Genomic DNA, 14821 nt, shown 5'->3' on the forward strand with positions numbered 1-14821 from the left:
GTGAAAAGTAAGCCTGTTAGCGTTTCAGTGGAAAGTCTGTTTCTTATGTTCTTCATTTGCGTTATTATGTCCGTTACGGAACGTTTATTAACTTTTTTTCGCGAAAGTACCGGAATTAATTCAGTCTTACGACGAGATATGTTATTTTGCAATTGAATAATTTTGATAGAAAATACGTAGATTTTGGGACTAAAGTTTGTTGGTTTGCGTGAAAGGCTTAAAATACGTAGATCTACGTAAAAAGACGTAGAGTTGGCAACGCTGTGTGGGTCACCTCACTTCACCCGCCGGTGGACGTATTTTTATCATCGTGTTATTTTTCATTATGACAAAGTGATTTTTCAAATTATTGACCTTACATACTGCAATTTATTATGATATAGCTAAATCGCCTAAAATTATTTGACGTGTTTAATGGTAAGTACATCACTAAATATTGTTTGTTGATTCGACTAAAAATATAAAATATGCGCATGTTATTATAGGCTAGTGATGGGATCTCTGTACGAGTACATATGAATAATCGATTACACCTACTCGAGTACTATTTTTATAAGTAATAACTTGAATCGAATTGCTGTATCGAATACGATACAGCATATAACTTAGTTAACTGTAGTTTAATTCAAATACCTGTTTAATCCGTTTATGCAGAGGTCGTGGCAAGTGGAAAGAGGTAGTCTCTGCCTACCCCTCCGGCAAAGAGGCGTGATTTTATGTATGTACGAATTTAAACTGGAGTGAAGTACTTGCAGTTTTAGTTTAGATAAATCATTTTTTTATCAGAAACATTAAAAATAAATTTCTCTACATTGAATATAATAACAAAAAATAATATAAGATATATATGAAGAAATAGTACTAGAATATAACTTTAAGTAATTAACTGTCGTGAAGACCTAATTTTTAAATTAAATGGCGTTTTTGTAGATTAATAGAATATTTGGCTGTGTATTCTCTAATTGAATATTCAGCTATTGCTATATTCTTTTTTATGTCATGTTCAGGATACTTACTTTAAAAAATTTAAAAAAAAAATACATCCTAGCTTTTATCTTCACTGCTATAGAGACACTCAATTTTATCTCATACCTCTTTAGCTCTATTGTAATTCTAACGCATAACTTGGTCGAGTATGAAGAGTTTCATTTTAATGCGTTATTTTAAAGTAACAATGAATGATGGTATAATTTCTAAACTTTCAACATAATTTAGAGTGCTATATATAGCGATGCTGATCATGGATGTGATATGGGATATGCTAGATCAACTTCTCTGTGTGTACCGTGGAAGTGCAATTGAATGGAATAGCAAGCGACCGTTACCATTTACTTTACAGAAGCAGAAATGGTGGCTGCGATTGATACTTCTAGAAAAAATATTTTATGTGGTTGCATAAACTCATAAAGAGCGGGTGAAAATTTTCCTGCAACACCGCGTGTTGATAAGGAGAGTGCAATCAAAATTAAATTAGCTAATCAAAAGACTTCAATCAGAAATGATACACATTCGCATTAGATCCTTTTTCATGAGCGAATGTATTCAACTTGGATCCTACTTATGAAGGTTTGCCATGTGCCAACAGCAAAACAGATTGCGCATTACTCATAATATCGCAATATAGACCCAAAGTGTTCAAGAAGATGGTTGACATTATCGGGGGCGGAAGTTAAGGAGTACCTACTAGCCGTTACAGACTACGGTAATACAATAGAGATGATTAGCAACTACTATTGATATATTCGGAATGTATTATTTGCAAACTGAATGTTATATCCACAAAAACGCCGTTTACTTTAACAATAATCAACACGCAAAACAAAAGTTTTACAAAACAAACAACTGGCTTTTTTTGCGTGGCGGTATGCAAAAAAAGGTTGCTGCTTTGTTTGTGTCTGAGAAAAGGCGCCAATAGTGTGCAAGTGACAGCTCATGATTTTGGCCGCCATTTTAGATTCGTTTCTTTATTGAAACGGATTTTTCTAGACTCTCTCGTGGATTCTTTAAATTAATGTATTGAGCTGTAAGGTATGTATGTTTACAGTACATTACACATTTTTAGTTACATTCACTTCGTCGAATACAAAAATGTTTACCCACCGCCAATAAAGCTTTAGGTACCTACTTGTTCAATTAATTGTCTCTCCTCTTCTTGACTATTCTGAAGTTGCTTGTTTGAAAATACTGAAGAGTTGGTTAACTAGTTAATAGGGTTTAAAAAACCAGGGAATTCGCTTTTTTTTCGATCTTCGTAAGTTGATCATATATCAGAGTTTCACCGCCAATTGAAATGGCTCCCATATACCTTATACGTTACAATCACACACCATTGTGTAACGTCCTTTTTATACCTCTCATTTCCCTTTTATACATACATACATAAAATCACGCCTCTTTCCCGGAGGGGTAGGCAGAGACTACCTCTTTCCACTACAGCTACACTACCTTTCCCTTTTATCTTATTTTTTTTCACTCTGTGAGACAAGCGAAAGAGAGAAGCGATGTAAGTATGCTTCACGTCATAAAATCAAAATACTAAAACCCAACTGAATCTTAATTGGGGTCCGCCCAATTTTTCGAACTCGTCATGACTCGCATTTCTATTGGTGTTCCTTCAAAAGTGTACAGAGTGGGGGGATTTAGAAGTAGGGAGAAGACGAGCGAGTGATTGACAGTTGGCGCATAAGTTTAGTTTGTTTTAGGTGAACGAGTGAGCAGCACCCTCCGCAGCCCACAACGATCACGTGCTAAACGCGCTAAGGTAAATATTTTACAGTTAAATATGTTAATATGTTATTTTAGTCTATTAAGTTGTTTAAACAGAGGGAAATATATGTTATTCCACATTTCTTACGTATAAATTATAATTATATAAAAAATACGTCAGCTGTTCTTTCAACATCTTTCTTTTTCTTCATTCATTACAAAATTTGCCTGAATCTTTATATTTTTACACAAACTCTCAAAAAGAATTGTTATTAACTTATATGTACATATTTAAGTATTCCTTATAATAATTAATTGTTCATTAATCGTATTAAAATTATCGCCCGACAATCGGTAATCGGTACAACATGGTGTGTTTTGACATCACTAGATAACAGCCAAGCAACATTTTCTTTGTTGGTGTGTGTAAACGTCAAAATTCTCGGAATTTGTTACTGGAATATCGTCGCTCGATGCAGGCGTTCAATGTTCCTTCTAGACTTTTACAATCATAAAACACATTTTTTACAAAATCCTTCATTAAATTTGAAGTGAAAATTAAAGTTTCAATCTGTGCAATTACAAAATATAAATGCTAAATATGTTCATCTGAATTTGGAGATAAGGAGAGGTGAGTAAAAATTCAATAGTCAACTCGAAGGTAATTTTAAAATCTTGGTTTAATGTGAAATTTATTCGTGGGCATCGTCCTTATGGGCTTTAATATGTTCATTGTTTCATTTTTTTCTCAAAGGGTGTCCGAAGACTCAATTTTTATTGTTCCAAGGAAGGTAGGTCTACATTATTAGGTGCGTTAAGCTATGTCTCCTTTAATTGTCTTGCTCGTTGTAGGGTAGATTGTTAAAAATAATCACATTTTTTTCAATAATTTCTTGTAATTTAGCAGAATCAACTAGTGGTTTTGTCCCTGTAATGTCAAGTTAATCTTTGAAATAGATTTGTTTCGATGAAATCAATAACTATATTGCCTAACAGGTGCATGATCTTTGCATGGCAATTTTGTTGGTGAGAATTTTTTTTATTAAAATGTGATTAATTCAGCTGGCACATAAGTTGACCGATGTGCAATGCACATTCGACTGTAAGAAAATGTATTCTGTGATTTTTCTGTTACATTGATTTAAATAATCATACCCCCTTTCTGGATGGGTAGGGTAGTACAAAGATTTTTACACTTTCTGTAATCTCATCATGTAAGCTATTTTGGTCTCAATGCATTCAAACCCTTATAAATTCTTTCCAGCCCCGTTAGAAGTGCATGCGCAATGCCATAAACTCGCTATTTTGCTTTTTGTTACAACTTGGAATGGGACAGCGATAGAGTTTAAGCGCTCGGCTGTCTTGCTACGGGAGCTGCTGTTGACAAGATCCTAATCATAACAGTCTCCAATTAATCAAAATATGTTATACAAGCTCTGCCCGCGACTTCATCGGCGTGGAAAAGTTATTTTGTGCATCATTGAAGCCCTTAGGGATGAATAATTTACCCCGTTTTTTCAAATTAACCTTTATTTCTTTGCTCCTTATAGTTGCAGCGTGATGTTATATAGCTTAAAACCTTCCACGATAAATGGCCTATTCAACACAAAAATTTCTATTCGAACCAGTAGTTTCTGAGATTAGCGTGTTCAAATAAACAAACACTTTAGCTTATAATATTAGTATAGATTTAAATATTTGATCAAAATATCGATATAGACGTGACTATATGTATGTATCACACATTTTGAGTGATCTATAAATTCACAAAGTACCTAAATTATGTCTTGCATTAACTCCTTAAATTTTTCTTTTCAGATTTCAGTATTTTCAGTATCAGACTGGCATAATTTATTGGTGAGTACCATTTATAATGTTGCATTTTTATCTTCTCTACTTCCTCCTGATTTCAGTCCCATTTGCATCCTCACCACTCTGGAGAGGAGCCGGGTATATGCTTTTGATCGAGGATACTGGATTGGGCGAGTCTGGTTTTTACACGAAGCGACTCCCATCTGACCTCCACAACCTTTGCAGGGCAACTTACCTGTGTAGATAGGATCATACATTGAAAAATATGAATCATTGAAATGATTCGAATAGAAATATTTTGGTAAATAAATATAGTTTAAATATGTACTATATGTATTGTATGTATGTATACTGTCATTGTGCCTTTTTTCCAATTTTGTAATTTGTTATATATTTATTTTTATGTGCAATAAAGAGTTAAAACAAATAAACAAAACAAATGTTCAACAGCGTACTTAAATCTATAGACAAGTGTTCATTTGGACTTTTTTTTTTAAATTTGTGATTGTTTCACCGTGCCGTGTGGTTTCCGGCACCAATACAAAAAAGAATAGGACCACTCCATCTCTTTCCCGTAGATGTCGTAAAAGCAGACTAAGGGTTGGGTATAAACTTGTAATTCTTCTTTTAGGCGATGGGCTAGCAACCTGTCACTATTTGAATCTCAATCCTATCTTAAAGCCAAATGGCTGAACGTGGCCTATCAGTCTTTACAAGACTGTAGGCTCTGTCTACCCCGCAAGGGATATAGACGTGATTGTATGTATGTATGTATGTGATTGTTTCAGAAGTCAACATGTCTCTCTGGGCAAAAGCTCAACAGCTCCCGCCGGATTGCTTGCAAAAGGTGATTGAAAACTTTGTATTATATTTAATTATCTCAGTGCCGTGTGGTTCCCGGCACTAAAGAATAGGAACACTCCGTATCTCGCTCATGGATGTCGAAAAAAGGCGATTAAGCGGAGGATTTTTTTTGCTTGGGATTCTTCTTCAGAAGGCTCTGTCTACCCAACAAAGGATATATAAATAAGTATATACGGGATAAATTACACATATTGAGTCAGCGTCGAAGTAAGTTCGAGACTTGTGTTACGAGATACCAACTCAACAATACTATATTTTATAATAAATACTTTAGATAAACATCCAAGACCCACACCAATTCGAGGAAGTGCGTTTTTCATCATGCTCTGACTGGGATTCGAACCCGGGTCCTCTGGTGTCACAGACATAATAAAACAAAATAAACTCTAGGGGAACAACATAATTAAAAACATTTCGGAATTGCTCGATACTTTGGCTGAAAATATCTTACACTAGCGGCCCGCCCCGGCTTCGCACGGGTGGACATATTACCTGAAATCTAATTTATTTCTAAACAAATTTATGCCTATGTCACTTTTGAAGGTCTATTCTATATCTGTGCCAAATTTTATCAAAATCGGACCAGTAGTTTTTGAGTTTATTCCACACAAACATACAAAAATACAAATCTTTCCTCTTTATTATAAGTGTGGATTATTAGTGTGGATAACCAAAAGCGGATTGTTGAAGGAGGATTTTATAGTATTTTTTTCTAGAAAATTTCTGTTTATTACAGGTGCGGTCCATCTATATGGATAATTTCCCTATCGAAGTGAGACACTGTCTCGCGCCTTGGATCGAGAACCGTATATGGTAAGACTTGGTTAATTTATTATTTATTATAAGTGCCGTGTGGTTCCCGGCACCAATATAAAAAAAGAATAGGACTGCTCCATATTTTTTCCATGGATTTCGTAAAAGGCGACTAAGGGATATGCTTATAAAATTGGGATTCTTCTTGTTTAATTTATTATTATTGTAAGTGCCGTGTGGTTCCCATGGATGTCGTAAAAGGCGACTAAGGGATAGGCTAACAAACTTGGGATTCTTCTTTTAGGCGATGGGCTAGCGACCTGTCACTATTTAAATCTCAATTCTATTATTAAGCCAAACAGCTGAACGTGGCCTACCAGTCTTTTCAAGACTGTCCTGAGTCTGTCTCGCAATTGATATAGACGTGATTTTATGTATGTTATGTGTATGTCCATTATGTGGTCAAGAGTCTCTTTTTTTTAAGAAGATAGTTTTAGCTCTAGTTTTATTTTGAGTTCATTTAATTATTATTAGATAAACCTAAATAAAAGTCTTAATGTAACAACCAAAAAAAAATAATTGTCAAATATTTAATTTTATTTAAGTTTCCAACAATGTAACACTTAACTTATTATTTTCTCACCTCTTTTTTCCTACAGTCTCTCGTAATGAATAACGTAACTTTGCGACTGTATTTTCTACGGTATGTATGTATGTGATATATACAATATGTATGTATGGTTCCCGGCAGTGCCGTGTGGTTCCCGGCACCAATACAAAAAAGAATACGTACCACTCCATCTCTTTCCCATGGACGTCGTAAAAGGCGACTAAGGGATAGGCTAACAAACTTGGGATTCTTTTTTAAGGCGATGGAGCTAGCAACCTGTCACTATTTAAATCTCAATTCTATCATCAAACCAAACAGCTGAACGTGGCCTACCAGTCTTTTCAAGACTGTTGGCTCTCTCTGCCCCGCAAGGGATATAGACGTGACCATATATATGTATGTATGTGTGTATGCACTTGCGATCAGGACCACCGAAGCTGAAGAGCAACAGTACAACTTCGTCGAGGAGTTGGTGCATGAGATTAATGAGCACGCTACGCTTTTGCATACGCCTGAGATGTTCGTCACGAAGATGAAACTGATTGAGGCTGCTAAAGCTATACATTTGCAATACGCGTGAGTATATTTAATTAATCTACTTACTATTATAAAGGCGAAAGTTTGTATGGATGTTTGTTACTCTTTCACGCAAAAACTACTGAACCGATTACAATGAAATTTGGTATGTAGGTAGCTGAAGACCCAGAATAACACAGGCTACTTTTTATCCCAGAGTTCCCGCGGGATTGATAGGGTTTCCATGCGGACGAAGTCGCGGGCGGCCTCTAGTCTTTAATATAATATTGTAATTGCTGATGAGTTTGTACACAATTAATCTTTACTAATATTATAAAGCTGGTGAGTTTGTTTGTTTGTACGCGCCAATCTCGGGAAGTACTGGTTCGAATTGTGAATATTCTTTTTGTGTTTTATCGACCATTGTATATTAATTAATCTTTACTGTAATAGTGTAAAGTTGATGAGTTTGTTTGTTTGTTTGAACAGTAGTTATAATTAGATTTAAGTGATGTGACGTCAATAAGTGATACCTTGTATCCAATTTTGATAATAAATCTATTCTATTCTGAACGCGCCAATCTCGGGAAGTACTGGTTGGAATTGCGAATATTCTTTTTGTTTTTTATAGACCATTTGTCGAGGAAGGCTTTGGGCTATATAACATCACGCTGCAACTATTAGGAGCGAAGATAGAATGGAAAATGTGAAAAAAAAAACGGGGAAAATTATTCATTGTTGAGGGCTTCAATGATGCCCAAAATAAATATTGCACGCGGACGGAGTCGCGGGCACAGCTAGTATCTTATATATACAATTCTCTCGTGTCACAATGTTCGTTCCCGTACACCTCCGAAACGGCTTGACCGATTCTCATGAAATTATGTGAGCATATTGAGTAGGTCTGAGAATCGGCCAACATCTTTTTCATACCCCTTAGTGATAAGGGTTGTCCAACTTTAACATTTTTTTTTAACTAGAAATTAACAATGTTTGCCGGGACAGCTAGTATATGTATATTTAAGCCAACGATAGGTACAGCCAATAAAAAGAATAGGACCACTCCATATCTTTCCCATGGATGTCGTTAAAGGCGACTGAGGGATAGGCTTATGAACTCGGGATTCTTCTATTAGGCGACGGGCTAGCAACCTGTCAATTTATATGAATCTCAATTCTATTAGTAAGCCAAACAGCTGAACGTTGCCTATCAGTATTTTCAAGACTGTTGGTTCTGTCTACCCCGCAAGGGATATAGACGTGATTATATGTATGTATTATTATGATGAATGTGGATGAAGCGAAGGAAATATGCAGAGATCGTGGCAAGTGGAAAGAGGTAGTCTCTGCCTACCCCTCCGGGAAAGAGGCGTGATTTTATGTATGTATGTATGTATTATTATGATGAGAGATAGGTACTCCTTCAAGTTCGTTTTTAAATGTACCTATTGTTTACAAAGTTATTTTGAAGTTTTTATCATATCTGGGTGTTATCAATTTATCAGTGACTTTAATTTCATGGGAACTCTTGTTAGGTAACAGATTTTAAATACTTCCTGTCAGGTAAATGTCAGGCGAATAATAACTGTCTATCGTATTATGATTTTATGTTTTTTTTTATGATTTACACCAAGTAATAGAATACAACTTGAACTTATACCAAGGAGAAACTTTATTTATTTATTTGTAAATTATTTTCTCATGTAAGTGGAATTATTGTAAGCTTTTCATGAGAATAAATTCTTTAAACCTATTTACTAATTTATGTACACAGAAAAAATGGAGATTGATAAACACAAGAAAAAAATAATTTACAAAGGTTCTGCTTATTTCAAAAGAAATCACTTCCAGCAGACCCGAGATAGGAGACATGATGGAAAGGGTGACAGGCGTGTATTCCACGCACACAACTATTTATAGACATATGTATATAAACAAATACATAAATCTTATATATAAAATTCTCGTATCACAATGTTCGCTCCCGTACTCCTCCGAAACGGCTTGACCGATTCTCATGACATTTTGTGAGCATATTGAGTTGGTCTTAGAATCGGCCAATATCAATTTTTTATATCCCTTAGTGATAAGGGTTGTCCACGCTTAACATTTTTTTTTAACTAGAAATTTCTTAAAAATTATTTATATGGTGAAACAACGTTTGCCGGGACAGCTAGTGTTATTATAAAATATATTAATACCAGATAATAAACTTACACAAAATATATACAATAGATGTGCCGTGTGGTTCCCGGCACCAATACAAAAAAGAATAGGACCACTCCATCTCTTTCCCATGGATGTCGTAAAAGGCGACTAAGGGATAGGCTTACAAACTTGGGATTCTTTTTTAGGCGATGGGCTAGCAACCTGTCACTTGACGAATCTCAATTCTATCATTAAGCCAAATAGCTGAATGTGGCCATTCAGTCCTTTCAAGACTGTTGGCTCTGTCTACCCCGCAAGGGATATAGACGTGAACATATGTATGTATGTATGTAGATACCAAATTAGCAGGGCTTGTTGGGGTAATAATTTTTAATTAAGTTTTTAATTTGGGACAGTCATTTAGTGTCACGGGTTTCGGTAGGAATTGAGTTCATGTGGTATGCTCAGTATGTATGTTTGTATGTATGTATGTTTGTCCGAGATTATCTCTCGTTTCGCTGGACCTATCTTGATACGGTTTTCAGGTAAATGTTTGTTACACTTTGGCGAAGGTTTTGAAAATTTAACCAACTTCAAAAAAGGAGGATATCACCACTGTTCATAACTGGTTATTTATTCGTTAATATATCATCCAAATTCGTAATCAAAATATATTATATACCACCACAAAATTTATCACTGTTCATAACTGGTTATCACTACATAGTATAAAACAAAGTCGCTATTTTAGTCTGTTTGTCTGTATGCTTAAATCTTTAAAATTACGCAACGGATTTTGATGCGGTTTTTTGTAACAGGTAGAGTTATTCAAGAGGAAGGGTTTTTATGTATAATAACATTTATAATTTTGCACCCGTGCGAAGCCGGGGCGGGTCGCTAGTTTATTTATCAATATATCATCCAAATACGTGGTAATCATGTTGCAGGCACGCTCCTCACGAACTGTACAATTACATGCGCAGCTGTCTCATGCTGGAGTTGGATGTGATACAAAAAGCAATGGGGAGTCAGTACACGGCGCCGCCGCAGACCGAGAGGAAGTATAGTGAGGTTGGTGTTGATTTATTTATTTTTTTATTTATTTATTTATTTATTTATTTATTAATGTACACGAAATTATAAACATTGGTGCCGTGTGGTTCCCGGCACCAATAAAAAAAAGAATAGGACCACTCCCATCTCGATCCCATGGATGTCGTAAAAGGCGACTAAGGATAGGCTTATAAACTTGGGATTCTTCTTTTAGGCGATGGGCTAGCAACCCGTCACTATTTGAATCTTAATTCTATCATTCAGGCCAAACAGCTGAACGTGGTCTATCAGTCTATGTATGTATAAAGATCTTTAAACCTATAATAATTTCTTTCTGCCCAACAGCTGATTGGCGGACTCAGGTCTGTGCAGCAGAAGGTGAACCAGGTCAGCGCCAAGATCAGGGAACTCGAGGCCAACATGGAGGCCTTTTCGTTGGAGTATCACGAGTGCGTCAAAAAGAAGGGTGAGTGTTTTAAGATTTGATGTACTCAATACAAATTATCTTCATTGCCTTGCATAAAAGAAAAAAAATGTGTAGTAGAAACTATTATGAATATGTTGAGCAAACGCAGACTTATAGCTAAGCAATCTCTTTCAGCCGAGTTTTTGGGAGAGAAAGGTGAGTTTGTGTGTGTCAAAAACAAGGGTGTTCATGGTGTCAGTGGTGGGATTCGGATTTTGTGCCTTTATAAAAAGTGTAGAATACCTACTCGTTGGAGTGTCACGAGTGTGTCAAAAAGTAGGGTGAGTGTATAAAGATAGGTGAATGTTCATGGTGTCAGTGGTGGGATTCGGATTTTGTGCCTTTATAAAAAGTGTAGAATACCTACTAGTTGGGGTGTCACGACTGTGTCAAAAAGTAGGGTGAGTGTATAAAGATAGGTGAATGTTCATGGTGTCAGTGGTGGGATTCGGATTTTGTGCCTTTATAAAAAGTGTAGAATACCTACTCGTTGGAGTGTCACGAGTGTGTCAAAAAGTAGGGTGAGTGTATAGAGATAGGTGAATGTTCATGGTGTCAGTGGTGGGATTCGGATTTTGTGCCTTTATAAAAAGTGTAGAATACCTACTAGTTGGGGTGTCACGAGTGTGTGTAAAAAACAAGGGTGGGTGTATAAAGATAGGTGAATGTTCATGGTGTCAGTGGTGGGATTCGGATTTTGTGCCTTTATAAAAAGTGTAGAATACCTACTCGTTGGAGTGTCACGAGTGTGTCAAAAAGTAGGGTGAGTGTATAAAGATAGGTGAATGTTCATGGTGTCAGTGGTAGGATTCGGATCTGTGCCTTTATTAAAAGTGTAGAATACCTACTCGTTGGAGTGTCACGAGTGTGGCAAAAAGATGGGTGGGTGTATATAGATATGTGAATGTTCATGGTGTCAGTGGTGGGATTCATATATGTGCCTTTATAAAAAGTGTAGAATACCTACTCATTGAAGTGCCACGACACATACACACACACACACACACACACACACACACACACACACACACACACACACACACACGCATACGCACGTGTATACGAAAATATATACTTCTATCTCAATTCTATTTTAAAGCCAAAAAGCTGAACGTGGCCTATCACTCTTTACACGGATCACGCAAGGGATATCGACGTGATTATATGTATGTATGTATGTATGTAAAATATACTTTTTGTTTAACCTGTGTTTTTATTTTCTGCTTTGCTTTCTTTACTAATGTATGTTGTTTCTCCTTCCTTCTGCTTTAGTCGCGGTCTCATCCTCGCCACTCTGGACAGGAGGCCCGTGTATGCCTTTGACCGCGGATCCTGGACTGGGTGAGTCAGATTTTTACATGAAGCGACTCCCGTCTGCGAACTTTGCAATGGAACCTCATTGGATATTGATAAAATATCCAGTTGCCGGAATATGCAGGTTACCTCGCGATGTTTTCCCTCACCGTACGAGCATCGGTTAGTATGTATTCAGAATGACGTAACTTCGAAAATTGTTATTGGTACATCGCCGTGATGGGATTCGAACCTGTGCCTTTCCGCGTATAACGCATTTTAACCGGGCACCATTCCGATACGACCACCGACGCTCTACCTAATGTATTTTCTATACAGGGTGACATTTAAAACAACAGCATCCTTTTAAACATAGACTATACCCATGCTTCTGAGCCGTTTGAGCCTATTTTTATTTAAATTAAACGTCATCATTTTCACATTTAAAATACACTCAAAAACTACGTTACACGCTTTATTAAAGACCAATACTACAAAAAGAAATTAAAACTTAACATGTAAATAAATGTCTGAAAAATAAATTATTTTTCTAGTATCAAGATCAAGTAAAGTACAGAGTTGTCGATATCGTTCAGCTGAATGAATTGTGTCGTTGACCTCTGAATCTTACGCGTCGCTTTTCCGCCGGCCTGGGTGATACGACGTTTGTTTGTTTGTGAACTCTTTATTGCACATAAAAATAAATATAACCAAAATAAAACAGTCATTGGATATAGAAGAATATGTACAATGACGTATTTAGGATCGTGGATTTTGATACTTTTATTTTATTTCGTACTTTCTGAAATATGAACCGATATTTTTCTTTTGACGTTTTTAAATATCCTTTAGATGAGTACACTTAACAGTTAAATTTATGCAGGTGAATTTAAAGTCACCCTGTATAATCATGTCTTTATCCCTTGCGGGGTAGACAGAGCCAACAGTCTTGTAAAGACTGATAGGCCACGTTCAGCTGTTTGGCTTATTGATAGAATTGAGATTCAAATAGTGACACGTTGCTAGTCTATCTATCCTATCGTCGTATACCTATCGTCTAAAAGAAGAATCTCAAGTTTATAAGCCTATCCCTTAATAGCTTTTTCAAATACAAATACTTTATTTGCTATAAATGCGGTACTATTATAGGGGTTACAAAGCATATACATTTCGCGCATTCAACCAGTCATGGCATGCAAAAATACAGAAAATTTAATTAAATGAAAATTAAAAAATGTCATATTAAATGTTCTTGTCAAAATTTATTTTCAACGTCGTCAACAGTATAAAACGATTTTTCGATAAGCACACAGTTTTAATTTAGTTTTAAAGGCATTCAGTGATAGCGACTTTATATCCTCATTGAGGCCGTTATTTCCGACATCCATTTCAATGAGAGTGGGTCCTATTCTTTCTGTTTTTTTTTTATTTATTGGTGTCGGGAACCACACGGCACGCCGCACGCGAATATCCAAATTCAATGTGAAAATATTCTTGACCAGGTCACCGCAACTTCGTAATGCAGCAATCGCCGCCGAATCACGACCGTCGCGACTACGAGGCGCATCTCACCATTCAGATCGAGGAACAGGAGAGGAAGCTGAACGCTCGGCTCACTCACATGAACAGCAGCCAGTTAGCTCTCGTGGATTATATGAAGGAGAACATCACTAGTTTGGCTCAACTGCAGAGCCAAGTGTTGGACGGGGAGCTAATCAAGTGAGTTTCTCTTTTGTTTGTCTGTCTGTTTGTGACATATACAGGGTGTAACGGAAAGGTGGTATGAATCTGTAATGGATCGAACGAGCCTATGATATTGAACAACTTTGCCTAAGGAACGTGGGGTGAAATCCGAAAAATAAAAATTCTACGGCTCCTATAGTAAAGCGAGCTCACATCAATAGGAGCCAGTTAGCCCTCGTGGATTACATGAAGGAGAACATCACTAGTTTGGCTCAACTGCAGAGCCAAGTGTTGGACGGGGAGCTAATCAAGTGAGTTTATTTTTGTTGTCTGTCTGTTTGTGACATATACAGGGTGTAACGGAAAGGTGGTATTAAGCTGTAATGACTCGAACGAGCCTATGATATTGAATAACTTTGCCTAAGGAACGTGGGGTGAATTCTGAAAAAAACAATCTACAGCTCCTATATATTCTAAATTTATAAATAACGAACTCAACATGTCCGAATTCAACTAATTTTATATTATCTTTCCACGACAGATGGAAACGCGAACAACAATTGAGCGGTAACGGCGTACAAATGCAGACCAACTTGAACGCAATACAAGAATGGTGTGAGCTCCTCGCAGACCTTATATGGACGACTCGGCAGCAAGTGAACAATGTCTCGCGCATCATAAACAAGACGCTGGCGGAGGCGAGACAGCCGCATCTGCCCGAGATGTTAGAAGAGTGCAGCAAGCAGGTTAGACTGAGATGGATATATATGTATTGTATACTCGTATTTTAGATGAATAGAATAGCTAAATAGCTGAACGTGGCCATTTAGTCTTTCAAGACTGTTGGCTCCGTCTACCCCGCAAGAGATATAGACGTGACCATATGTATGTATGAATAGAATAGCGCCGTGTGGTTC

General features: G+C 36.6%; 1 protein-coding gene and 1 long non-coding RNA gene across 12 annotated transcripts in view; both read left to right on the plus strand.

Moving 5' to 3' along the window:
- The first annotated feature begins 245 nt into the window (after positions 1 to 245).
- LOC132903687 (uncharacterized) lies at positions 246 to 2761 on the plus strand. The gene is made up of 3 exons (XR_009657467.1): positions 246 to 417; positions 1340 to 1702; positions 2703 to 2761. It is a non-coding gene; the product is annotated as an uncharacterized LOC132903687 (long non-coding RNA).
- Positions 2762 to 4522: 1761 nt separating this feature from the next.
- Positions 4523 to 14821, plus strand: part of LOC106132869 (signal transducer and activator of transcription 5B) — a 32020-nt gene continuing 21721 nt past the window's right edge. For 6 of the 11 annotated variants that reach the window (XM_060952506.1, XM_060952507.1, XM_060952509.1 and 3 more), the window contains exons 1-10: positions 4523 to 4563; positions 5307 to 5365; positions 6119 to 6195; positions 7172 to 7321; positions 10357 to 10480; positions 10808 to 10928; positions 11064 to 11084; positions 12201 to 12269; positions 13724 to 13940; positions 14446 to 14650. In XM_060952506.1, coding sequence (XP_060808489.1) covers positions 5315 to 5365; positions 6119 to 6195; positions 7172 to 7321; positions 10357 to 10480; positions 10808 to 10928; positions 11064 to 11084; positions 12201 to 12269; positions 13724 to 13940; positions 14446 to 14650 — 1035 coding nt within the window. In that variant the 5' untranslated portion in view covers positions 4523 to 4563; positions 5307 to 5314. The remainder of the gene's footprint in view (positions 4564 to 5306; positions 5366 to 6118; positions 6196 to 7171; positions 7322 to 10356; positions 10481 to 10807; positions 10929 to 11063; positions 11085 to 12200; positions 12270 to 13723; positions 13941 to 14445; positions 14651 to 14821) is intronic. The other 5 variants (XM_060952512.1, XM_060952513.1, XM_060952516.1 and 2 more) reach the window with 3 other exon arrangements.

Source organism: Amyelois transitella, chromosome 28 (genome assembly GCF_032362555.1).
Source record: "Amyelois transitella isolate CPQ chromosome 28, ilAmyTran1.1, whole genome shotgun sequence".
Classification (NCBI taxonomy): domain Eukaryota; kingdom Metazoa; phylum Arthropoda; class Insecta; order Lepidoptera; family Pyralidae; genus Amyelois; species Amyelois transitella.